At 49.8% G+C, this 26,098-nt stretch overlaps 4 protein-coding genes and 2 pseudogenes across 6 annotated transcripts; 5 read left to right on the forward strand and 1 right to left on the reverse strand.

The window, feature by feature from the left end:
* The first annotated feature begins 4,919 nt into the window (after nucleotides 1–4,919).
* Nucleotides 4,920–8,396, forward strand: MSY001_2099 (annotated as a pseudogene). The gene is given in 2 exon segments: nucleotides 4,920–5,241; nucleotides 5,251–8,396. Coding segments are annotated over 2 exon segments (3,468 nt in total).
* Nucleotides 8,397–8,480: 84 nt separating this feature from the next.
* Nucleotides 8,481–12,022, forward strand: MSY001_2100 (uncharacterized protein; the record flags this gene model as incomplete). Its single annotated transcript, XM_018883936.1, has 2 exons — nucleotides 8,481–10,716; nucleotides 10,740–12,022. 2 exons carry the CDS (start codon nucleotides 8,481–8,483, stop codon nucleotides 12,020–12,022), a joined length of 3,519 nt encoding a protein of 1,172 aa, XP_018740646.1.
* Nucleotides 12,023–12,251: 229 nt separating this feature from the next.
* MSY001_2101 lies at nucleotides 12,252–15,789 on the forward strand (annotated as a pseudogene). Its single transcript is given in 2 exon segments — nucleotides 12,252–14,855; nucleotides 14,863–15,789. Coding segments are annotated over 2 exon segments (3,531 nt in total).
* Nucleotides 15,790–17,342: 1,553 nt separating this feature from the next.
* MSY001_2102 (uncharacterized protein) lies at nucleotides 17,343–18,832 on the forward strand (the record flags this gene model as incomplete). The annotated part of the gene is made up of 3 exons (XM_018883937.1): nucleotides 17,343–17,994; nucleotides 18,018–18,145; nucleotides 18,284–18,832. The coding sequence occupies 3 exons, from the start codon at nucleotides 17,343–17,345 to the stop codon at nucleotides 18,830–18,832; spliced, it is 1,329 nt and encodes a 442-aa protein (XP_018740647.1).
* A 15-nt stretch (nucleotides 18,833–18,847) lies between these two features.
* Nucleotides 18,848–19,387, reverse strand: MSY001_2103 (uncharacterized protein; the record flags this gene model as incomplete). The annotated part of the gene is made up of 1 exon (XM_018883938.1): nucleotides 18,848–19,387. The coding sequence occupies one exon, from the start codon at nucleotides 19,385–19,387 to the stop codon at nucleotides 18,848–18,850; it is 540 nt and encodes a 179-aa protein (XP_018740648.1).
* A 4,745-nt stretch (nucleotides 19,388–24,132) lies between these two features.
* Nucleotides 24,133–25,412, forward strand: MSY001_2104 (uncharacterized protein; the record flags this gene model as incomplete). Its single annotated transcript, XM_018883939.1, is given in 2 exon segments — nucleotides 24,133–24,513; nucleotides 24,525–25,412. The coding sequence occupies 2 exon segments, from the start codon at nucleotides 24,133–24,135 to the stop codon at nucleotides 25,410–25,412; spliced, it is 1,269 nt and encodes a 422-aa protein (XP_018740649.1).
* Nucleotides 25,413–26,098: the final 686 nt, after the last annotated feature.

Consider the following 26,098-nt stretch of genomic DNA (forward strand, 5'->3'; position numbering starts at 1 on the left):
AGGATAAAGAATTACAAAGAGCTATTCGAGAGAGCCTAACTAAGACTAACGCAGATACGTCACCCTCGTGTCCAGCTCCTGCTCGACGGCGTACACGTCGCGGGCGTTCCAGCTCTGATGATGATATGGGCAATACCCATGGACTAAGCCTGCCCAGTGAATACACAGCTGATCAATATATTCAGCCACCTTTCAGTGGACGCCGATCTCAGCGTAAAATTGGCAAACTAGAGCCTTCCGGCACGAGCATGGAAAACCACGATTCGAATACGTCCAGGCACCCAAGAAATAGCTCCTCACCACCTTCAACGTTTCAGGATGAAGACTTATCATTTCATTCTTTCCATACACACAGCTCACCTTTTCTTCATCCCGTTGCAAGTCTGCCTATGCAGGATGTGGATGATGATGCTTTAGAACTCAGTGACACGGGGACTGCCGATGGAAACCAGGAAGTCGATTCAATTGATATTGAAGACGAGCAAATGCAAGCTGTTATAGCGGCAAGCCTTGGCCAAAAATATTCGATATCCCAACGGGTCCTGGATGAAACACAGCGTGCATTGAGACTAAGATCTATTGATAATGCTAAGGACACTGCTCAGGTACCCGAAGATGTCGAACGGATTAGGCGCCTACGTGAATCAGCCACAGAAGCAAGCAACTCAGAGCGTGAGCAGGTTGAACCCACTTTGGTAAAAAAAAATACCTCCTTCCCTGAAACTACTGATGAGGAAGCGGAAGAGAAGCATGCGAATCCCTCGCCAGAGGAAATGCGGCGGCTGCGTCTAGCGCGTTTCGGTTAAGTTCATGATTAAACATTAATCACTTGTAAAATTATCACGGACACCCATGCCGTCAAGAGCATGAAGTACCTCATTTAATTGCGTGTGGAGTTTCCGGATCACAAGTCGATCGATGGGATTGAGACAAAGCGGTGTCTTGTTTAACTCCACTGTTGAGGAAGACACACCTGTACAGCATTCATTCTTCTGACATACAGTGTCCCTCTGACCTTGTACATACGGGAGCAATGGTCGATCCGCTGCGGAATGCACGCGTGCCAAAGCACGCTCAAGGTCAATTAATTCGAGTTTCAGCGCATAGAGAGCAATTTTTCGTGAATTTTGACCTGAAGGCAAGTAATCACCGATACGAACATCAATCGAGGGCTTAGCACCTGACGCATGTTTACCCTTTGGTTCAGACGATCCAGAGCAAGCGCAGTAGGTGTTGGAGGTGCTGCAGCAACAACCACGAGGTCTGTCTGCAATTAGAACATCGTGAAATAGTTGCAGAGCTTTAGCATATATTTGCAGGGCCGTAGAAATTAGCAAAAGAGCACTAGAGCGGTAAGACGGATCTTTCTTGCATGTCGGACAGTCAGCGCTACAGCCGCATTTTTGAGAGATAGACTGGCTCATTGACAATGTAAATACGAGTGACGACATGACTTGACTTTGGGATGTGTCGCTGGTGTTCTGAGATGTATCTTGTATTCGATGACGGAGGGTTCGCTCCAGTGAAAGCAATGCAAGCCCCGAGTCACACCGACAGGAACAATGTGTACCGGAAGGGCTTGGAACACAGTGTATCTTTTCTGGAATGGAACTAGAGTGCAAAGAAGGGACGTGGGGAGTATGAAGAGCAGCATGAGCCTCTGCATCAAACTTCTTCTCAGCAATACCACAGCAGCTATTTTTTGTGAAGCTGCTTCCCTTTGGTGATTGGGCTTTCGATGATTTTAATGAATTGATACCGGTAGGCTCTGGCTGAATTAAAGTGTCTTTTGTCAGAAAGTCATAATATCCAACCCGTGATATTTGATCAGGATCACAAGCATTGGATGGTGTTGAAAAAGATTTGGGTTTATCCAGAGTTTGTGGAAGAGACCATGCTGCATCCCACCAACGCATATCTGACGGTACTGAAAATGCAAGATTCTCATGAAGAAAGGCACTTTGAGCGTACTCGAAGTCAGGTTCGGCATCACTCGTACCTGAAAAGAGGGTTGACGGCTTCTCCATTTCTAATAGAGTATTTGAGGTAGAGCTATCATTGGATAGACCCTCTGAAAGCTGAGTTACTAACATGTTCGAGGTGAGTCCATCTGACGGCGCAATTTCAAGTGTATACAATGACTCCACAAAAGCTGCTAGCGAAAGATCTGATAAGGAAGCATGACATTCAGTATCCTCCGAGCAGCTAAACTGTGCCACTGTAGGACTTACGTCCATATGCTCTGTAGGCAAAGGGGGTAATTGACGGTTCATTGAAGAGTCACCCTGTATCATTTGACCTCTTAATACGGCTGGTTCCATCTCAATCTTATCCAATGGCTTCGAAACAAATTCAGAAGTGCCTGTAAGCGTAGGTGATACAGAGCCAGAAGCATTTCGTGTCCTACTAACTGGCGTAGATAAATTCTGGTAAGATTCCGGCGATTCCATAGTTGTGGGAGATGGTGATTGGATCGAGTCTCTGTCAATTCCGCCACTATGCCTAAAAAATTGCATAGCTAGTACGTCGGTATTCAAGGGTGCCTCTGATATAGGTCGCTTTCTTGGTCGTCCGATGGGTCTCCGAGTTGCTGAATGTCAGCAGTACCATACATACTGAAATAACATTCCACATTATCTGATCCACAGCGGTAGCATGAGAGATCTCCATTTATTAGCCCTGAGCACCTTAACTTCCTAATGCGACATGGTTCACATGCATTACGGAGCGTATAGCCTAAAGTTTGTGACTCAGTCACACAGATCTTCCGACCATCTTGAGATACGACGAATGCTTTCGAACGGACAGCTTGTTTTGATTTTTCAGACTCCATGTTTCTTCTAGTGTTATTTAGATTCAAACACAGGTCAATTTGAGTTGAAATTAATGCAATCTGTCGAAAGCTCTTCCGCCAGGAGAATATTTGTTCGCCACCAAAAACGTTCCGAAAATACTCGAGGTGGAGGTGTTGGCTTCATGTACGTTCGTAGGCCTCATGCATCAAGACCCTGTAAGCTTGAATGACGTCAGTCTACCAGATGACCCTCCTAACTCTGAACGAGTAACGACAAAAAAATGAAATTGTGGATTTTGACTATGCTACATCTATATTTAATCTAATTCCGTCACACGACTCTGATGAATCACTAAGTCGACACAATTTCTTGCATGATGATAAAGGTGTGCCCACCAATCTGTCACTTTTTGATGGTGAGTATCATGTTATTTACAAAGCTATATCTATAAAAATTGGACTTCAGGTGGTGCGTACACAATGCTAATTATAGGGAAGCGGCATTTTTTCTTCACCAGGCGTCATCACGGCTTATACTGGCTTGATAGGCGCAAGCCTACTTGTTTGGTTGCTCAGTGGATTTCTCGCATTGACCGGTGCAAGCTCATATGTAGAGCTTGCTACAGCCATTCCACTTAATGGTGGTGCGCAGACTTACTTACATGTAAGTCATCGTTTCTAAAACTAGTATTCTTTTTCGCCACTTATGTCATACTTGTTTTTCCTATACGGCTATTTCTGCGATGAAGTCAAGCTCTGCAGCTATTATAGCGACTATTTTTGGTGAGTATATCACTCGTATTTCGCTTCATTTGGCGAGTGACGGTGAAAATGAATTTCAGAAGTTATCGCCCAGCGACTTGCCCCGTTGGCTTGTGAAGCTCATGGCTTCTCTGGCCCTTTTCTTGGTTTTGGCAATTCATTCGTTTCATCCATGGATTGGCCCTCGTATTCAAACGGCACTAACTGTGATTAAAGTCTCGCTTCTATTGGGTATTTTTTTCTTTGCCATTGTACAAGGTTGCAGGGGGTATATGCCGGAAGAATCAAGGGATGCGTTTTTATCCTTGGGTCACCTAATGCGCGGACCAACTTGGGATCTTGGAAGCTATGCATTGGCTTTGTATAGCGGACTCTGGGCTTATGATGGATGGGACCAGGCTACTTTTGTTACTGGCGAGATGAAAAACCCTTCACGATCAGTTTCAATGGCACTTCCTCTAAGTATCATGACAGTGATCATCTTATTTTTTACCACGGTGCTCTCATATTTTGTGCTTCTTCCTCCTGCCATTGTTATTCGAACTAACTCTTTTGCATTAGACTTTGGTCTAATGACTAATGGTGCTGTGGGTGCCATCGTTTTTACCTCGTTCGTCGCATTTTCTTGTATTGGTGCTCTTAATGCCCATCTATATACCTATTCTCGCCTTACAGCAGCCGCGGCACGCGAGGGGTTTCTTCCTCAAGTTTTCGGCCGTTTAAACACGCGCTTTGGTACACCGCTGAATGCGTTGCTACTCTCCTCGGTGCTTACTTTAATTTTTATTATCTTTGGGTCTGGATTCGCCAGTCTTGTTACTTTCAGCAGTGTCTGTACATGGTTTTGGTATGGGACGACAGCTCTTGGACTACTGGTTCTGCGCTGGCGAGAGCCGCATCTTCATCGTCCCTAACGCGTATGGACTTGTATACCCATCTTGTTTATGACAGTGTGCGCCTTCTTCTTAATCATGCCGATCTTCTCTGCACCTTGGGAAGCACTCGCTGCGTTTTCGTTCATCGCATCAGGTTGCCCCCTTTACTACCTCACCCAGCCCCAAGCTCGAAACTTCCTCAAAAGCTATATACCTCGATCATGGATCTTTTTCGAATCATTACCGACAGAAGAAACCCCCGTAGAAGTGGTTGACAGGTAAACCCTGTAGGTGCTCGAGACTAGCATTATTTGAAATCGAGGCCAGGAGCACGGACGTTTCACGAACCATGTGGCTGCCCCAGGCGCACGAGCCATGATTATGTCAGACTACGTGGCTAAACTACGGAAAGTGCGGAGAAATGAGGCCGCGGGGCGGCAGGGTCGCAAGGCGGGATCGTAATAGATTTACCAACGTCGATCTACCTTATGGAGCATCACTTCGGCGAGGGATGGTCTGAAAGGAACCGAATCCCAACGGTTCAACAGTTTAGAGAAGAACAATCCCAAAAGAATCCTGGTAGCCAGCGTGAAACGACATGGCGGGACTGGATGCCCTCTTATGCTGCTCCCGATGACAGCCAGAGTTCGCGTCCCTCTTACTTGCAGTCATTGAATAAAAATGATGAGACCGAGGCTGTCGATGATGCTGCGAAGAAACAAGATTCAGAAGCCAATACTGCGGATGCTGTGAAGCAGGGAAGGTCTAGCTCCCAAGCGGCTCCGCATAAGACCAATCATGAAGGCAACCGTCAGTTAGTTTCGGACAAGGGTGGTGGTGAAGAAGAAAAGAATCGCATTAAGGAAGCAGCAAAGACTTACAAAGAAGGACCTAAAAATGATTTCGTGGCTAAGGGGACGCGCGTTGTTGACGATCCGGTTACCGGAGGAGATGTGGTCATTCAAGATGCGAAAGATTTGGACATTGATCCTTCCCATCTGGACTCACGCTATCAAGGTGGATACTCGACATGGAAGCCCCGTGAAGAAGGAAACTACGAAAGCCAAAACGTTAGCCCTGACCCAGCGAGGCCCACCTCAGTTCTGCTACAGCGCTTCCCTGACCCTTTGAAACCTGATACACTAAAGAATCTGGACGATCTTTTCACAAAGATCTTTATTGGATATGTATCTGTCGTGGTGCTTGTTTGGGGTGTTGCCACCGTCGGACACGGCTGGTTCGCCTTCTTTACTCGCACCTTCCTACTCGCTCTTGCTGCACTGGCTGGATTCTTGGGACTAGGACTTATCAAGAATAAGCTGCTACTCGAATTTGAGAGGATTCGTTCAAGTATGCATCGTCAGCGTGGAGAGCGTTTTTCTCCCCCTTACCCTGAGAGTGTGGAATGGCTGAATGCTGCTGTTGCCGCCTTGTGGAAACAGCTGAATCCAGAAATGTTTACAGCAGCTCTGGACCAGGTTGAAGACATTATGCAATCATCTTTACCTAGTATCATCAGCTCCGTGAAGATTTCCGACTTTGGCATGGGCTCCAATCCACTTCGTTTTATTGCCATGCGCGCTTTGGCTGACCTTATGACAGACGAAGAATACCCACGTTCCACTTGGATCGAGAAGAATGACGACAATCCCGAGGCTGAGGAAACCGAAAAGAAAAAATCTAAGATGCAGGACATGAACTTGGATGAGCGAGTCGATTCAGAGACGAGAGAGTCTGCCATGGAAGACCTGGCAGGTGACTTTTTGAACATGGAAGTGGGTTTCTGCTACGCAGCCCTACCTGGCCAGTCGTCCAAGGACCGCACTAAAAACGTCCATTTATTGATTGAGTTTTTCATCGGTGCATTTGACTGGATCGAAATTCCTCTCCCTGTTTGGGTGCAAGTGGAACGCATTGTAGGTACGGTGCGTCTCCGTGCACAGATCATGAGTGAGCCGCCATTTCTTCGCAATTTAACATTTACCTTGATGGGTGTACCCAGTGTGAGTATTAGCGCCATTCCCATGACGCGTGTGCTGCCTAACGTGTTGGACCTACCTATCATTTCTCAGTTTGTGCAATCCTCGATTGCGGCCGCTGCCAACATGTATGTGGCTCCCCGAAGCATGACTATGAATATGAATCAAATCCTCAGTGGCGATGGTATCAAGAAAGACACTGATACATTGGGTGTCCTTGTTGTGAACATCCATTATGGTGAGAATCTCAGCTCACAGGATTTGAATGGGAAGTCCGATCCATATTGTGTTTTGAGTTTTGCCAAGTTTGGCCGGCCAATGTATGCTACACGGATTGTATTTGAAGATCTCAATCCTGTGTGGGAAGAGACGGCGTTCTTGCTTGTCAGCAAGGAGGACATTCGTTCAGATGAGGGTTTGTCGCTACAACTCTGGGACTCGGACAAACGTACGGCAGATGATATTGTGGGACGTGTGAACAAGCCTTTACGCGACTTTTTGCAGCACCCCAATGAGTTCCGAACCTTTAAGTCAGACCTGATGGGATTCGAGGATGCCGACTCAATGCAGGGTCAGCTTTGCTGGAGCGCTGCCTTTTTCGAAAAAGCGCGTTTGAACAAAGGCTTGCGCCGTCAGAAGGATAAATCTAAGCTATCTGCTGCCGAACAGGAAACGGAACGCAAACCTTCTGAGAAAGATAAAGAGCAGGAAGCGCTTACTCTCGACACACCTCCTGATGAGAAATGGCGTTGTGGTATACTGAGTGTGGTCGTCAAGTATGTGGCTGGTTTGGAGCGGCGCGACGTGGAAAAGGGCGTCTCTGATAATGAACGGGAAGGTGCTCATGGTCAAGACGTGGAAATGAGTTCCTCTTCGTTGCCCTGCGGCTACTGTGAGTTTATTTTGAACGACAATATGTTCTACAAGACGCGGGTGAAGCAGTACACAAACATGCCATACTTCCAAGCTGGTACGGAGATTTTCGTCCGTGACTGGACTAAGGCCGAGCTTCGCATTATTGTGCGTGATTCACGTCTCCGTGAACATGATCCTATCATGGGAATTGTATCGTTGCCACTTAAAAAGCTGCTGGCCGAATCATCGCAAATCGAACAGTCGTTTAGTCTCCAGGATGGTGTGGGTTATGGTAAGGTTGCTACCAGTATTGTGTTCCGCCAGGTCAAGGCTGATCTTCCCCGCGAGCTGACAGGTTTCAATACAGTAACGCTTGATCTGCTTAGCAGCATTGAAGTGAAAGGAACTACGCCTGAGAATACCAAGAAGCTGAACGACATCAAGCTGACAGTTATGGCGAATCTGTTCTCCACGAAACTCGGTTCGTTACGCAAACAGACAGAGCTCGACGAGAATGAAAAACTTCTCAGTGTGCCTATCTATGACCGCTACTCAACTAACGTGGTCTTTTCGTTTGGCCGCTTTGGAGCATCACACTTACCTGGCCCCTTCAAGGCTTTCGCAGTGGCCATACTTCCTCTGCGTGAACTCGAGGACGAGCAAATTACTGATATCGAGCTGCCTGTGCTAGCTTGTTCAAAATTACACGCGCTAGAGCGCAATTACATTAACAAGCAGACGACAAAGACGCATGACTTTGAGGAAATCGGGTCGCTTTCCGTGCGCGTGCAGGTGACACCAGGACTAAGCGAAGCACATCGCCCTATTGCGACAGGTTCGCGTGATCGTCATGAGTTTGAGGTGTACGAGCGCCTTGTCGGCTTGCCCACCCGTGCAGAGATCAACTCGCATGCGAACGACGACGGTGTCATTACGAGCGATGAGCGCAAGGCCATCAACAAGCTGCAAACACAACAATTGCATATGCGCCACCGCGGAGCTATGGGCTATACACCTGTTCGCACGGCTGTGTGGGCTAAGGATGGTTTGAAGGATCATATTCGGTCGCTTGGCAGCCACATGTTTGGCAGCAAAGACAAGAAGAGCCAGTTTGTCCAGTCGGAGACGTAGCCCCATAGCCTCCACACGACCCTCCACATTACCCAAAGACCGCGCGGTGCGCGGGCGTCGAAGCACACCTGGCCCATCCATAGCATGTCGTGGCTCAAGCACAAGATGGGCCGCTCCAAGGCGGCACACACGCGTCCGCCACTTCCACCGCTCGAGTCTCGTCTTTATGACTGGACAGGTGACCTGCGCGACTCGCGCAAGTATTCCGAGGGACTGCTGGACCAGCTGACACTCCCTGGAGAAATGTCGGCCCTTGCCTATGAGCCGGGCATGGGCTATCTGGCTGTGGGTACTACATGTGGAACGGTGCACGTATTCGGATCTCCGAGTGTGCGCTTCATTATTACACTTCGACCGCCGGTTCGTGTAAAGCATTTGCTTTTTAAAAGTGATACGTACTTGCTGATTTGTGTCGACGAGAAAGACAATCTCAGCATCTACGACCTCTCGCGCAAAGACCCGCATGCCTCAGCAGTGCATAGCTTACCACGTTCTGGGAGCACTCCTGACGTGCCTTTGCGTGTTGGCATCCATTCGGCGCGCAACACGGTCTTGTGTGCAGAGGTCACGTCAGGACACAGCCATCTGTTTCTGGGTCTCGCCGATGGGACCGTGGAAGTCTATGATCTTGAGCGCTTTTGCAGTGCACCCTATCGAATTCCCAACCTATGGTGGAATGAGGAAGAAATTTTACGCCGCTCGAACGTCCCTAATGCACCAAGCCGTCTGCACATTCCATTAATTATTGACATACAAACACATCCACGCGATCTAAACATATTGCTTCTTTGCTACGAGGGCGGGGCCATCCTCTTTTCTCTTCGCGACTCTTCAGCTCTGCGTACTTACCAGCTGCGCCTGCTTCCCGGTGCGCCTGGTCCCTGCGCCGACGACCCTTTAGAGGTGATCTGGAGCGAACGCCTGTGCTCCGCCACGTCAGTGGCCTGGCATCCAGAAGGTGAGATGTTTGCTATGGGCCATGAAAATGGGGCTATTTCTTTCTGGCGCATCAAGGATGAGGACAAGCCTGTTATGGTCCGCACTCTCGATAACGTGGACATTGAGCGCCCGGTGCCACCAGATGAGATACCTAAGCACTCACTGGGGCCGCGTGAGCCGATTTTTAAGCTCGCATGGTCAGGTTTCCCTGCCCAGGGCTGGTACGAGTACGGTGCGCAGGCCGCCAGTGCTTGGCGAGGGTCGACCGCAACTTCCGATCCAAAGGCGGATGCGGCTAGTCGTGTCCAAACTGCCGCGAGCGGTACCGTGCTGACAGTGATGGGGGGTACTGCAGCTGCTCAATCTTCCGCATGCCTGACAGTCTACCAGCTGCCGCCACTACCGACATCTAGCGTATTCAGTGGTGCAGGAGGTGAGCCGGCTGCACGACAGCGCCAAGAGCTACATGATGCCCTCCTTCCCGAGCAGGTGACAGTCTACAAATTGTCGAGCACTGTCGAAGATTTTTGTTTGCTTCCCAAGATAAACCCTCACTACCACGGCACATTTGATCCATACGGGGTAGTGATCTTGGTGGGCCCCGACCCCTCGTTGCCGGCTATTGCGGCCCAAAGCACGCACCGCGGGCTCGAGGCGTACAGTTTTCCGCCGCAGAGAGGCATAGGCACCTACCAGCGTCTGCATCTGCCGTTGCCTCTTATGCTTGCTGGTCGTGGCACCGTACTTGGATGTCGTGTCGCCACCGTACCTCTGCAACAGTACCGGCGGTTGACACAGCATGCCGAGCATGACGCTGTTGGTTCGATCAAACAGGACGAGCCCATGGGTGGTCTGGCGCGCCCCAACGTCAAGGGAGGCGCTCTGCAGCATGCTTTGGCAATTGCACGGCAGGGACGACCCCGCTTTCTAGTGACCTGGCACTTGGATGGCACCGTACGTTTCCATGATATCAGCCCGCACCTGCTTCTCCTTGGCGATGAGGACCCACGACGTGGTCCAATTTTGACGATGCCATTTCCTGCGCCGCTGCCGCACCTTACGGTTCGGGTGCGTCAGTGCATTATGCATCCCACTATGATCGGCGCGCCAGCTTTGGAGCCGATCCAGCGCTTCCCCATGCAACTGCAAATTGCTAATGTGTATGTCGCGTGGGAAGCATTGGAGTGCGCCATTGAGCTCTCTACAGGACATGTCGTGCACATGGCACTCGGAGGGGGCTCATTTGCAACAGGTGCGGCCAATACATCGCTTTCGCAGGCGATGGAAAATGTACATATCGATCAAGGGACGCCTGACTGCTCTGTGCCAGAATTTACGCCGATGGATGCGATCAGTGACATGTCCTCTCTCGGATTCCAACGTAAGTTTGTTTACTCACAACAGCCAATACTGTCATGTGTCTCTTACCTGGTCGAGCCACTGTGAGTGCTCTGAGCGACGTGGGACTCTTTGCGACGGCTTATGGAGGGATTCTCGTGGTCGCCGATTGCCATACGCAGGACATTGTCGTGCGGTCCGGCACAGGCCATGCGGACTATTTCTCGCGGCAGCTCGGCGCGCAGGATGAGCGTCTGATCAAGGCGGAGGCTCACAGCGAAATTATGTGGCTGACTTTCACCGTATGTCGCACCGCCAACGATCCGATGCTTGCCCTTCGACTCATTGTGGGCCGCGCAAATGGTTTTGTGACAGTGTGGTCGTTCGAGCGCACGAGTTTAGAGAGTTGGATGGGCTTCCGTGCCGACTCGGTCATGCTACCAAGTGGACACGCAGGCCACCCGTGCGTGTATGCCCAAGTGCTGGGACCTACAGGCGCTCCTGCAATGGCGACGGAAACTAGCATGCAGCGCGCATCCGTGGAGCAAGAGGCCATTCAAGTCAGTGACAATCTACAGGACTTTTACCTGCTCCTGGTCGTGTTCGATCGTGGTGCTGTGCTTCTCGACCAGGTAACCGGCGCTCGCATCTCGCATACTGAGTTCCCCGATGCTGTGGTCAGCGCAGAAGTGGTGGATCGTCAGGGCATCAAGGTGCTCCTTGCACTATCGAGCAACAGCATTTTTGTGGTGTCGCTCCCACGGATGGACACGGTTCATCGCGTACAGCGGCATGTGCCCCCCAGCCAGGAAGTGGTGAGCAGTATGCCCCATGCCTCGATCGACACGCTCGGCGACTTGGTTGAGCTGACAGATGGGCACCAGATCCGTGTTTGGACGACATTTGCGACGATGCCACATGGCGAACGCCCATCCCTTTTTCTTTTCACGCCGCGAACGCTGCCACTCCATCCTAGTGAGGGTGCCGGTGGCTATATTGCGAGTGTGACCGGCTGGCTTGGCTCCTCCGCTGGCCAGTCTCTCTCATATGGTGCTCAAATTGATTCCGTACTAGCCGGCTCGCGCCGGCCTAAAGCCCCTTCGCTCCCTGCGCGCATGACTCTCGAGCAAGAAACACTGGTCACCCCGCCAAAGGTAACGCCAATGCCAGATGCGCCTGGTGCGGAAAGCAGTGGAAAGGCCGCCGCCACGGGCGAAGGTGGCCGCCAGCGTTCTTGGTTCGATGCGTACCAGCGGCAGTTGACCAGCCTCACTAGCAGCAGTGCTCGGTCTCAGGCGCAGCTGAACATGCAGCTCCTTCACAAGCGGGACGAGCTCCTAGCCAAGTGAGTATCCAACGCTGACGACAGCCTCGATGAAAGTATGTCCACATTGGAACGCGGTGCCAAGGACCTTTTCAAACAGTACGTATATGTCTCTCACGCAGAACACGCAATGCGGCTCTCAAGGCGGCGGCGCGCGATAAGCTTGAGTCTTACATGTAGGCGCGTGGAGGTAGTGAATTGAGCGTCGCACGATGCACAGCACCACCGTCATGACTGGTCGATCCACGGCGAGGGAGGGTGTCGAGCTCCTCAAGGAGATCCTAGCATCTGTGGATGAGGTGGCTGCGGCGTACGTCGCGTGGAATGCTGCCTCTCCAGGCTGGACGTATGGCCCCCAACTGGCTTGGGAAAAAGGCCAGTGGGTCCCCACATGGGCGGCACTGGCCCGTACGCAAGTCCCGCTCCTCTCAGAAAAACCTGTCAGCTGGACAGCAGCACCTCTTGCAGGTCTTTCTGCGTTCCGACATGCTGTCCAGGCAGAGATCCAGTTTCTGGAGCAGGCCCATGCGCAGCCAGGTAATACGCCTTATCTCTGTGCGTTCTGGCAGGAATTGCTTCATGCACTAGCGTATACATCCCCCATCGTTGCGCTAAATACTACCGTGTCAGCCCATATCCAGGGGCCCCGCGTGAAGGTGCAGCTGGTCTCAGGCCAAGGAACGTGTTGGACTCGGATCGTGCCCATCCGCCTTGATGCACTACTCCATGAGTGCCGAGCGTTTGACGCGTCCAGAGAGCCTGGAGAAGTATCCAGCTACGATGATTTTATCGCTGATAATGCGCTTGTCTCTATTGCTCAGGACCTAAAGCGTGCGTCCGACGATTCGATTGAGATTCACTTGGTCTTGCCGCGTCTCGCACTGGCGCCAGACGTGCCGCCTGCACCACCGGTGGGTTCCAACGACTACTGGGAGGCGCCGGATACTGTACGCGTACATTGGCGACTCGCAGCTATCGTTGCACGAGTCCAGGAATCTGGTATACATGTACGCATGGGAGCCCATCCAGATCCAATCCAAGTCTCTGCGCAGATACCACGCCCTACACCACTTAAGGTATGGCATCCCACCGCGACATTAAATCTTGATGTGAGCGCGCTTGTCGCCCTGTGCAGTGATATAACTCATGGTATGGCCACCGACTTGCACGGCCATGCCAACCGTGCGCTTGCTTCACAGGCAGCGCACGAACAACAGCACCCACTTCTCCCATGGCTAGCTGAGTATCTTCACGAGCCAACTCAGCTTGTGGCCTCAGCCCAAGTCTTGGAAAAGTTCGCCGCAATTGTGGAAAGTGTCGCCTCGTCCTCGGAACGGGCTCGAGCCCAGTGGCTCATAGGACCACGATCAACTGTCTGTCCGCCCTGGCTCCACTTACCCCAATGGGAACGACTCTTCCCTGAGCCAGTACGGCGCGTCTCGAGCGATGTATCATCTCCCGATGAGGAAATGTCTTATGTGGACGCCTGCTTGTCTGCCCTTACACAAATTCGAGCCTGCCAGCGGTCGAAATCGCTAGGGCAGTCAGCTCATACTTGGCACGCACTCCAGTGGGGCTTGCAATCACGTACTACTACCCTCCTTGCCCATGCCTACGGTGTACAAGAGCTGACTGAAAAAGCAGGGCCACCGCCATCGCTTCTCTCCTCCGATGCCCTTCTTTGGCTCATGCAGCCCCGATCCTTTGTGTCGAATTCGCAGAGACGCATTTTGCCCAATACGCCGGTGATGAGACAGCGATCAGATTCGTCAAGCTCCGTGACTGCATGCCTTTCTGAGAGGACCCAAAGCCAGCATTCAGGTAGTAGGATGACTTGGCGGCGTGCTTGGGACTGGATACAAGGACCCCTGGTCCCGCAAGCGGGACTACTACCGTTCCCGCGGTGGTGGCCCTTCACGCCTTTGGAAACTTACTGGTTGAATCTAACTGCCCGTGTGGCCTGGGCTGAGCCGCCACCAATTGCTCTGCCAGGAAGTCCGAGAGAGGAGTGTATTGACTTGGAGGAGGTGGGGCAAGACACGCTAAGTGACACGGGCCTGCCTCGAATTATGCCGATTATCGAGGGGCAAACCCGGGTGGCTCGAAGCAAGGGTTTTGTGTTACCGGGTCAGGCCTGGTGGCACCAAATCAGCCGAGATGTGTGCCATAATGCGCTACATTGGACCCTGCTTGTTGCTACATGCATATCTTGGCTCTTCGCATTTGCTGTGCTTGTAGACAATGCTTGGTTCAGCGCACAAGTGAAAACATCTCACGGATGGGAAACGCCTGTGCCGTCGTCATGCACCACAACCTTTTGGAGTCGGAACGCGGAATGTGGCCTAAATGGCGCTGCATGTGCACCTTTTAGCGATGCTCGCTACACATTCCAGTGCCCGCGAGGATGCGAAAAGACCACACTATTGAATCCCCGTCAAGTGGGTGACAAGGCATATAACTACATGCCACTGATTGTCGGAGGGAAAGATGGCACACCGTATCGCGGAGATTCTTTCCTTTGTGCTGCAGCACAGCATGCAGGCGTGATCGGCCAGCGAGGTGGATGCGGACTACTTCGCCTGGTCGGCACGTTTGGTCCTTTTACCCCCATTGTGCAACATGGATTAGAGAGTGTTCCGTTCCAGGCAGAATTTCCTCAGTCGTTTGTGTTTGAACCCGTGCTGGACCAGAAAAATTGTACAGACGAACGATGGAAGATGTATGTGCTCGATGCTGTTCTTACAGCGTTCGTAACGCTCGTCTTACGACCCATGCCAATATTTCTTTTGTTCGTATGCCCCTCACTTACACACCAGCTGGCTTTTGTCTATTGTTGGATTCTGGCATGTCAATTTGGTGTCAGAGCTTCGTGATAATCCACCACCTGTGGGTGAGGCTGTGGGTGACTTTGGTGCATACCTGTTCGTGTGCTTTGTGATTTGGTACGCATGTCTGCGACACGTGTGGCCACACTTCCAGACTGTACCACTGGAGTTTGGCTTCAGTATGTTGGGGCTTTGGTGGATTGGTGTGCTCCTCGATGTTGTCTTTGCGGATGTGCCGTTGCAGCGGTTGGAAGCCAGAGACATTCAGCAGCAGCCTGGTGCTCTGTCGTCGCTCATTGTGATTGTGCTAGTGGTTGTGGTTTTGGCCATTAACCAGGTCCGCATTGTGAGGAATGCAGGTGTGCTTCCCAAGTTCCTCACATTGTATGTGGTAGCAGCGGTGATTTTAGGGCTCTGCGCAGCTGTGCCTGGCGAGGGTCTACGTTTGCACCACTACGTGATTTCGCTGGCGCTTCTGCCTGGCTGTGCATTCCCAACGTGGATTTCTCAGCTATGCTCAGCATTTCTATTCGGTATGTTTATCAACGGTATTGGTCGGTGGGGCTTTGATGGCCTTCTGCAGGACGAGAAAACGATACAGGGGGACGCTACAGGCAACTCAGCCTTGCCGTCCTTCGCAATGAATGCATCTACATCACCTTTGATCCAATGGGACCCTATACCAGCATCCATCTCTGGATCATGGGATAGTTTCGCCTTGCTCGTTGATGATGTGATGCGATATATGGGACCGCATACGTCCTACAACCTTTCCTCCCTTCTAGACTCGTACAAGCAGGAGCCCTCAGACGTGATCCCTTCGTCACAAATTATGCAGAGTCTTCAAACAGGGGTCCATTACTTGCGGTTAGCCTACTCGTCAGGGGGCACGCCCGGTGATTTCACCCAAGCGGCCCTTGCATGGATGAATGGCACCTTTGTGCCCCCGCCGCCAGGACGATCGTAATTAGCTATACCCCGTAGTCGCACAGGTCGACTGCCTCCACTAAGCCAGATGGGGCCCATTTCGCGCTTCTTCCTCCATCATGTCCCAGCAAGATGGCGGCGAGAGTTGTGAGGAACTCCTCAACCTGCTTCATCAGCGACTTATTTCCACCGGAGAGTGGTCATCTCTTCTATCGCAAGTGCGCTTGATGCTTGAGGAGAATGGCTGGGATGCACTACTCCGGCAACATGCGGAACGTATGTTAACCACATTTACACCAGGCGAGGTCGCTGCCCAAGACTCTATGCACCTTACGGCATTTGTTGACAAGCTAGGTGCATATGCTCATGGTATGTCGCCTTTTCTTATACAGAAACATTCCCAGAGTCTGTTCGCATTGCTATGACGGCTAAATTGCGCGACTTTCTGGATCGGAACTTGGAGGACGCATGATTGCTTTAGCAATTGAATGCTTCACTAATCATGCCACTGCGGTGCCTAGACATGGCATTCGACCTTATGTATTAATTAATGATTTACTTATCTCATGGACCGTGTCAAGGCACCACTTCAACGTGCGACCAGTCGCCAGATTTTTCTCGTGTATAGATAGTGCGTCGGAAGGTAGAAAGATCTAACTGATCCACCTCGCTAGGCTCAATGACAAGAAGGGCAAAGTTGGGCGAAATATCGCTATTTTGCCGCTTCGTATCGGCTTGGGAGTCAGAGTCTGGGAAAGCCGACGACAGGGGCGTTCCAGGTGAGGGTCCAACAAAGGACTGCTGCATTTCTGGGCTCAGGCTCTGCCACATACGCATACGTTCTGCTTTCCAATCTTGTGTAGCAGGCCAGTAACCTTCCGTGGTGGGGGAAGTGACATCCCTTGTGTTTTCATCGACTTGAACGATAAGGAAAGCTTGACCACGTATGCGAAACTGAATGCGCTCTGCTGCAATATACCAGGCCAGTTCTACTGGCACGCGCTGTTCCATGCCCATCTGCTTGCCCTTCTCAGAACGCACATCCGTTGTTGTCAATAGACAGTCTGAATCGCCTAGAAAGCCTCGGTGCACAACATATCGAACTCTAGGTGCAACATGCGACCCTTTCTGAATTGTAGCTAACGCATAAAATGCTGCGTAAGCATCACCCACGTACAGGCACTACGATCCCTACTGTGCCGCGTCAAGGCGCCAAGAATCTCGCGCCGCCACATCGCCATGTGGAGGGATAAGGTTTCCGGACAAATAACGGTGTCATCTCATTTTGGTCCCATCATGATATTTACATCGCCCTATCGGGACCTAGATATTCCACAGGATTTGACAGTACCTGAATTTGTGTTTCATCATGCTCCCGATGAGCTAGAAATGAAACCATTGTTTTATCCGTCTCCCAATTCGGCACGCACGGATGCGAAGCCACTTTCCTTAGCGGACGTTCGCCATGGTGCCTACAGCCTTGCCACTGCTCTTTTGTCGAAGGAAGTAATGGGAAATCCATGGAAGAAAGGTGAAATTTTTGCATTTTATACAGGAAACCAACATGACTATCTTTTGTGTGCGCTTGGTGTGATGCTGGCGGGAGGCATCCCGGTTCTTATCAATCCGATGTACAAACCGGAAGAACTGATGCATATACTTGAGATATCGAGGCCTCGTGCCATATTGGCTTCAAAAGAATCATATAAGAATGCCTGCGATGTGGCGAAAACATGTTCAAAGCACTCCGAATCACTCCTAGACATATGGGTTATGGACGAGCATCATGAGCGCAGCTACATTGAGCGTCTCGTTAAGCGGGGCGCACTGCTTCGTGAGTCGGGAGATCGATCTATCGAACATATTCATATTGAACCTACGAAAGATGAAGCTGTCTATTGTCTCAGTTCAGGTACGTCGGGGCTTCCGAAAGCCGTGCGACTTTCACATTACAACCTAATCACCAACACGATCCAGATGACTGTCACTTTAGGCGGTCGAGTCAACAAGCCTGTGTATGATGCAGCCAACTGGTACGATCAACCAAATGCCCCCCTTCAAAATGGGATGAATGAAGTTCATTATTCGTTGCTGCCCCAATTCCATTGCTATGGCCTAATCACCGCTATGATCTGTTTACATACGCTTACCCCAAATATCGTTGAATCAAAATTCAAACCCGAAGAGTTTTTCCGTGCTGTTCAAGAATACAAGGTGACGTTTTCCTTTGTGGTTCCTCCTATAAGTACGTTCTCCAGCTAACATCAGTGATTGCTCTTGTGAAATCTTCGCTGGCCGACAAATACGATATTTCGACGATAAAGTCTTTTGCATCAGGCGCTGCTTCATTGTCCAAGGAGCTCTGCGATATGGTGAAACAAATGCACGACATTGGTGTGACTGATGGGTACGGTATGACTGAAAGTATGTACCCCTGCTATTGACGCATAGTGTCTCCGATCATTGCTTTGCAGACACAGGATGATCTTTCACTGCAAACTTTGAATGTGGGACGTCTTGTCAGCAATACCGAGGCTATCGTGGTTGATCTCAACACCAGAAAAGAGGTGGGTCCAAATCAGATTGGCGAGCTGTGGGTTCGTGGTCCCCAGATGATGATGGGCTATCTTCACAATGAAAAGGCAAACCAAGAGGCCTTTGTCGATGTATTGAAAGATCAGAAACCTTTTTTGCGAACTGGAGATGTTGTTTCGATTGACGAAAAAGGTTACATAACCATTCGTGATCGCCTTAAGGATATTATCAAATACAATGGCTACCAAGTGGCTGCGTCCGAGATTGAGCAGCTAGTCTACTCACTGCCGTTTGTCCTGGACTGTGCTGTGGTTGCAAAGGTAGTCAAAGAAGATGCGGCAAAGAATGAGCTTCCTTGGGCTTTTATTGTCGCTAAGGAAGGAAATGATGCAAACGACAAACTCACTGAAAAGGTGCTGCAGCATGTAAACGAACGTGTCGCTGGGTTTAAAAAGCTTCGTGGCGTGACGTGGGTCGACGACCTCCCACGCAGTGCTGCAGGTAAGATCCTAAAGCGCGATCTACGTGCCCGTTTGAACGAAGAATAAGTGTGCTCTGTTCATCTACGACATACCATAGGTATCTATCATGCGAAGGGTATCGACATCGGGTATAAGGCCTTTGGTATGCATCAGGTAAGCCACGATATCCCAGGCTTTTACCCCGATGGCTGACTTAAAAAGCGAAGGCTCCAAGGGGCATCGATCGGTCAAGCGTCGGCGTTTGACCGGCGTAGCACCCAGGGCGGGTAACGTCTTCTGAGGTCCTCTCTCGAAATTGCCATAAAAGCGGGTATTTTCTAGTGCGCGTAAGTCTTCCACGATAGCGCGCAGACGAGAGCGCCATTGATATTCGATAATATCATCCCGCTCTACCATTAGACGCAAGGAAGAGAGGTCTCCTCGTTTTGCTGCAATGTGCAGAGCGATACTGCGCTTCAACGTGGGATCAGCACCTGCTGCCAGAAGAAAGCAGGTCAATGGCAGCGACTGTAAATGAACGGACATGGCCAGTAGGTATCCTTGTGACGAGTCAGCTGATGCCCGGTGAATCAGGATCATGCGAAGTAGCATCTCGACGTGCAACAAGGGTGGAAGACGCATGGGTATATGCTGTAGCGATACAGGCACCAGTTCTTGAAGATGCCGTATCAGGGAAGCCGCAATTGGTTGTGTAGTAGGGGAATAGACCTCCAAATGTTCTTTCTCGTATGGGTGTGCACACCGCAACAGACGCTTTGGAACTTCATGACAGGCGATATGGATGGGCACCACAGCTGGCACTCCATCAGCAGGATAAACGAAGATACCATGCAATTGACATATGTTCCCGTACTTTTCCGAACGTATGATTTTTCGCTCAACAGCAGCCAATATATGTGGTGTACAGATGCCAAATCGAGCTGAAAATGACAGAATGTCACTAGTGGCTGCTTTCCGCTGTGAAACCGCAGCGCCTGAGGGTGGGAAGGTTGTTGGGAGGAATTGCCGTTGCAAAGCGGGGACTAGAGCATCCCTGCTTCTTCCTTGCATAAATCGAAGTGTATATGAATCCATCCAACAATCAAGTAAGTATTGAACTTTGATATAGGTTGGGGCAAACGCACATGCATTATACAGGGCACGACACACAAGTGCGAATGATGGACTCCTTGACAATAATAATATATGCCATAAAAGCTAGGAATGAGCGGTATATTCACATACTTCTACTGGTAAATGACTTAGCCGACATGGCCCATGCAAGCCCATCCACCAGATACAGTCCGTCTAAAGTCAGGCTTGGCAAGGAAGATCGTGGACCAGAAAAAAATGTGTGGAGGTCGCATGTGTAACAAACACATTTTTGTTTGATACGACTCGCCCAGCACGTCTATGAGTCGTGAAATATGAAGCAGCCTGCGCTGCGGCGGTTCCATCAATGGGTATCAAGTCCTGGTTTCAGGAATATTTTATATGATCTTGCTGCTCCTATCACGGCAAATATAAGCTTGTTACCATTTCTGTTTGTGGAGAGTGTGCGGCAGTGGGTGGGGCGACGTGCTATTCTGATCTTTGTCTTGATGCACTTGGCATTTTATCCTGGAAATAACACTGTTGGAGCTCATTTAGAGCTTGTGTTTCTGGGACTCTTGTATGCATCGGCATGGTCTGCTATCACATTCCTCATTACTTGTTGCCAAGTATGGATTGACGACGGCAATCCCATCTTTACTAGTGCGAAAACGCGCGGTCTCGGTGCTGCCTATATTTTTGTTTCTTTTTTCTTTTCCAGTATAATATGGAGTTGTATCCCTCGTCTTCGACCGGCAATGAGGGTAGGAATGTTCACACAGACATGGGCCGTTACTGGCTCTGCTCCTGCTATTACTTCGCGCAACTTCACTGATATATTTTTCCCACTTCTAATATCGGCGGTGGTAAGTGCATGTTCAAATCTCCTCTTTCCCCGCACAGCACATGGCATTTACTTTCGTACTTTGTCGGCAGCTCTCAAGACGGTATGCCAATCCGTTGATACAGTGATGGACGACTTTCAACAAGGACTACAAAACTGGTTGACTGTCTCAAGACACCAGGCTTTGGAGACAACGACCTTAGATTTTCTTCAGCAATCGACCAAATTCCTTGATTTCCAGCAGCTTTTAGAAAAGCAGGTACGTGCTATTCGTGGTGCTGTGGCTGCTGCACAGCATGAAATCTCTTGGTGCCGTGTACATGTCAGCGAAACGGCACAATTCACTACTTATTTGAGCCATGTCCTTACATGGATGAAGAGCGGTTTTGGAATGTCACTTCCCAATGTCGAATTCGAACGCCAGCTGTTTGACGCGACTGAAGCTGACGTTGACGGGGTGCCTGGCTCAGGTACATTTCCGTCTCGCTCGCCAGAAGCAACAGGTACACCAGAAGACTGGTCATACGAGCATACGGACATTTATGAAGCCAAGATGTCTTTGGTTTCTCTCGAGGAGTCTTTGCGAGATTCTATTAATATGCTACTAGTCATGGTAAATTTGATTGTCGGAAGCACTCCTGCTCCAAATCGTGAAGCTGGAAAGCAATTTGCCCGTATGCTAATTAGCGATACTATTATTGCTGAAAAGCGGGAGAATACTTGGCTATTCGTGAAGAACATGCTGAACAAACTAGATAACGCTATGGAAGAGTCCCACGCCGGTCTTCAACGTCTTTTGCACAACCGTGGGTTCCGTGAATTCTTGTCCCCCTTTTGCGGCGGGGAGAGTGGTCACTTGGCTACACCGTTGCCCTCTGCAGTTATCACACCTGATGAACATGCTGAGCCGGCAGAGGGCTTCCGAGAGCCCTGCCTATTCACACCAGAGATGTACGTACTTGCTCAATTTTCTTTGTCTATGTTACAATTAGCTCAACAAACCAAAGACGTGTGGCAACATTCAAAGGATACGTTGATTCTTTTCCTTGAGCGGCGCAAGTATTCGTTGCACTTCCCTCGCATTAACTTCTGGCATTGGATCAACTCTTCCAGTGGAATTGGTTTATTCCATGCGTCTTTGCTTACAGACACATTTATTCCTTCATTGCTCCTGCAGCACCTGCGTTATGGTGATGACGACGGGAGTGGTGACTCCGATGATGGCATGTCAGAGCCACCTGATGTCTCGGCCAACATTTTTGAAGACAATAACCCACATTCGCATTACAAGTACTATATAACGAATATGACCAAAGCTTCAAGTCAAACTCACCGCAAAGATACTGGTACCTGGCTAGAGCGTCGCATCTGGGGCTTTGTTGCCTTTATCTCTCGGTCTCCTTCAGTGCTCAAGACACGTGTATGGCTTTCCATTTGGCTACAAAAGCTAAAAAAATCACATCACATTCATTTTGCTTTAAAGTTGGCTTCCGGTGTTACATTGTTTTGTACAATCGCTTTTCTACAACCGTCGCCAAATGATTGGTGGGTCAGTGAAAACGGACAATGGCTGATCATTTCTTATATCTGGTGTTTGGAAGCTTCCACAGGTGACTCCGTGCGAATCTCAATATGCCGATTAATTGGTACAATTCTTGGTGCTGTGTGTGGTCTGATCGCTTTCGAAATTTCCCGCAAAAATGTATATGCGCTAAGCGTTTTGGTTGTCTGTTTCGAGATACCCGCATCCCTACTGCGTCTACGCTTTAAGTACCCGCCCATTGGCTCGGTTATGGGTCTAACCACACCTATTGTGGCAATTACTCCCTATGTACAAAGCGATTGGACTAGTGCTTCGCATGTGGCTCTGGTTCGTGGCTACATGATAATTCTAGGAATTCTAGCTGCGTTGGTTGTCAATGTTGTATTTTGGCCATATCATGCACGCTCAAGACTGATTCGGAAATTAGCTCATACTACTACTCTACTGCAGGGTCTGTACGTGAATATGTCTCGGCAAATGTTTTATGGGAATATTCATCCATCGACTGAGACGACCATGAGCTTTCAGCGGCTCGAAACCGATATCCGTCGACAATTAACACAATGTGATGCGCTGAAGTCTGTCATGACTAGCGAGATTAGTCTTGTGCCCAAGCCGGTTGCCATAATGGACCGTATCTATCAACGTTTGCAAATGATATTTGTGCTATTTGTCGTGCTACGGGCATCAAGAGAGACACATCAGATGCAGGTGTACAACGAGACAATCTCCCATGTGCTGCCCCAACGCCAAGAGCTCGTATCTACAATCATGCTCGATTTATGGATGATTGGTCAATCTATGAATACTCGTTCTCGCATGCCGCAATTTGCCCCATCGACACGTCGTGCAGTGGATGAACTCAATGCAGCTATTGCTTTAAGCTACCATGAAGTGCTTGGGGACGACAAAATGCTTGTTTCTCGTCAGAAACGATTATATGATGGACCTGAAGTTCGCCAGCGCATCGCCACAGGCTTCTCAGTCCACGCAAACTCTGCACTTCGCAAGAATTCACGCACATACACCGGTACGCTTTTTGTGCTAGCTGAGCATTGCATACTTTCACAGGTAGCATTGTCTCTTGAGGCACTTTTGCATCTTCTACGATACATGCTTGGTGAACTTCGATTTGTATATTAAATTTCATAGGAAGAATAAAGAGAAACTAGGCCCTCGCCGACCGTAAACCACGTAAAGGGGATAAAGGCTGACCAGCACTGCTCAAAGAAAACGAACTTTCCATTTGCTTTAGAGTAATACGCCCATGGGTCAAGTGCGACTCGATGCGATTCTTCGTTAGTGTGTTAAATGACATACTGGGTCGGTCTCCGTTCGCACATGCTCAATCTCTCCTCGAAACCATGCGATCGTCTCCCAGCGTGCTTCCATATTAGCAATTCCCCGAGTTGATCGAATCAAAGACCTGTACAAAGACAGGACCTTTCCTTTTTGAAGAAAGAATTTAAAGCTGGGCCCTTGGCCCAATTTCAGGGACCGCATTTAGGGTCAGCACGGACCTAATGGTATAACGGCTTAATGATGGTGCATCACGTGCCTTGGTATCTACACCCGAGCGCAGCCACTACGTTTTCTCTTCGTGCGGCAAAGTCGTCCATTTCGTGTTGCACGCTGGCCTAATGTAGAATCTGTTTGCGCGAGCATTCAGGTCTCTATTGTACTTGAACTATGTGGCCAGGGTGTATTCAAAGGGCGTCCAGAGTGTGCGACACCAGGGGGTTGCCATCCCTCGTGCCCTCCTTGTGAGGGCCCGCGCGGGCATCTAAGCACCCATGCGACTGTTTCTATAAGCTGCCGCGGGTCGGTAGTCCGTACATACAACTTTTAGAGGCGCAAGTAGAGGATGAATTTCTGAGCAGTGATTGTACTCCACTGTTACCGTTTGCGATGGCACCTATTGCTGTCGCAATTATAGGATTTGGCAATTCTGCGCGAACCTTTCATATTCCATTTATAAGTTCGCTTCCTAACCATTTCGTACTGAAAGTGATAGTGCAGCGTCCTCGCTATGATCTTTCAGAGGATCAAAAGGCTCAAAATCACCTGCCACATGTCCAGGTGGTACCCGACTTAGGTGCAGCTTTGCGTGCACTGCCGGAAGGACTAGGACTTGTTGTCATTACGACAAATAATGCATCACATTATCTATATGCAAAACAGTGTCTTGAAGCTGGAAAACATGTGCTGGTGGAAAAACCTGTGGCGACAACTGAGGCCCAGGTACTAGAGCTTGATCAGCTAGCCCGGAAAAAAGGCCTTGTTTGCACTGTATATCAAAGTTTGTACCTTGTGCTAACTTAGATCGACGCTTTGATGGTGATTTTTTGACAGTAAAGGCGCTTTTAACCGACGTATCACCAGCACAGCCCTCGGCGCTCGGTATTCCCACTTATTTTGAATCACGCTTTGACCGATTCAGACCAATAGCCAAAGGAGGCTGGCGTGAAGAGGTGGACCCGGATGAAGAGGGCGGTGGTATGCTATGGGATTTGGGTGCACATCTGGTGGATCAAGTGGTCTCCTTGTTCGGTCCACCTCAGACCGTGTTTGGAACTGTTCGCAACCAGCGTGGACAGGGAAATTCTGCTGTGGATGATGACTGGATGGGTATTCTCTCCTATCCCACAACACATCCCTTACCTGGTGATGAGTTTGCCTCTGGAACGCGCCTTGCGGGACTGCAAGTCATAGTGGGATCTACTTGTCTCTCCACTCATGTGGAAGCTGAGCAGCCCAGATTTCGAATTGAAGGTACGCGCGGATCATATGTGAAGCGGGGCAAAGATCCACAAGAAGCCCAGTTAAAGCGTGGTTGGACGCCATTATCTCATGGCGATGCCTTTGGAGTCTATGCGGAGCAAGACCCAGCGTCTCTTAAGATGGGTCGGCTCACTACTAGTGCCCCTCCAATCGAGCCTGTGACTGCGTCCAGTCCTCCTTACCTTGCCACGCATGACATCCCGACTTTACCCGGCACATATTTGTCTCTATACATGAACCTGGCCGACACAATACTTGCATCGGCGGCGGCTGCTGGGCGTGGAGAATCTGCTACTGGAGTGATTGATTCTATGCTTTTAATTAAGCTTGAAGATGTGGCTCACAGTACTCGGATCATTCGTATGATTCGCCAGAGTTCACGGGAAGGTCGCGTTTTGTCTTGGTAGAACACTGGTTGTGATGATTTCCAATTTATAATTTCCTCCACAAATTAACTTTGCTTCTCGCGCCGTGTCGCGGCTGATGAGGCGGACGGCCTTCTGTCGGCTGATCACGAGAAGGCCTATGTCACAGGGTACAGAAAAAAGCCAGCTTTTAGCACTATTAAAGCGTGATACAAAGGAAAATCAATCGGCCTTTTATTCTGTAGCTGTGCCTTCTGCATTCGAGCACTGGAGGGTCATTGAATTGAAAAGTGAATGTCGGCGACTGGGCTTGGTTACGTCACGTCCAAAGAAAGAATTAGTAGCATTGCTTAACAACTATTATGCTAAAAACAATCTGGTTCCACCATCTGCAGCTGAAACGAAAGCCCAAAGCTCAGTCTCCGTCGTTGAAATTTCCGAATCCGAGTCGTCAAGCAGCTCGTCCAGTGGTTTCGAAATTGTGGACACTGTCCGACTTTCTGATATGAAAAATGAAATGGAATCTCTAGTGGAATCAACAGCAAACCTTGATTTGAACTCAAGACCCACAAAACCACTATTAACGCCATCGACTACATCAGAAGAAAGGGAAACTGCGCAAGTGTCTGAACTGTTCAGTCCTGATGCAAATTTCATTGACGAACCCCTGTGTCAAACCATAATGCAAGATTCTAAACTCTATGAACGAGTTCTGCAAATGGAACCTA

Source organism: Malassezia sympodialis, genomic scaffold (genome assembly GCF_000349305.1).
Source record: "Malassezia sympodialis ATCC 42132 genomic scaffold, msy_sf_9, whole genome shotgun sequence".
Lineage (NCBI taxonomy): Eukaryota > Fungi > Basidiomycota > Malasseziomycetes > Malasseziales > Malasseziaceae > Malassezia > Malassezia sympodialis.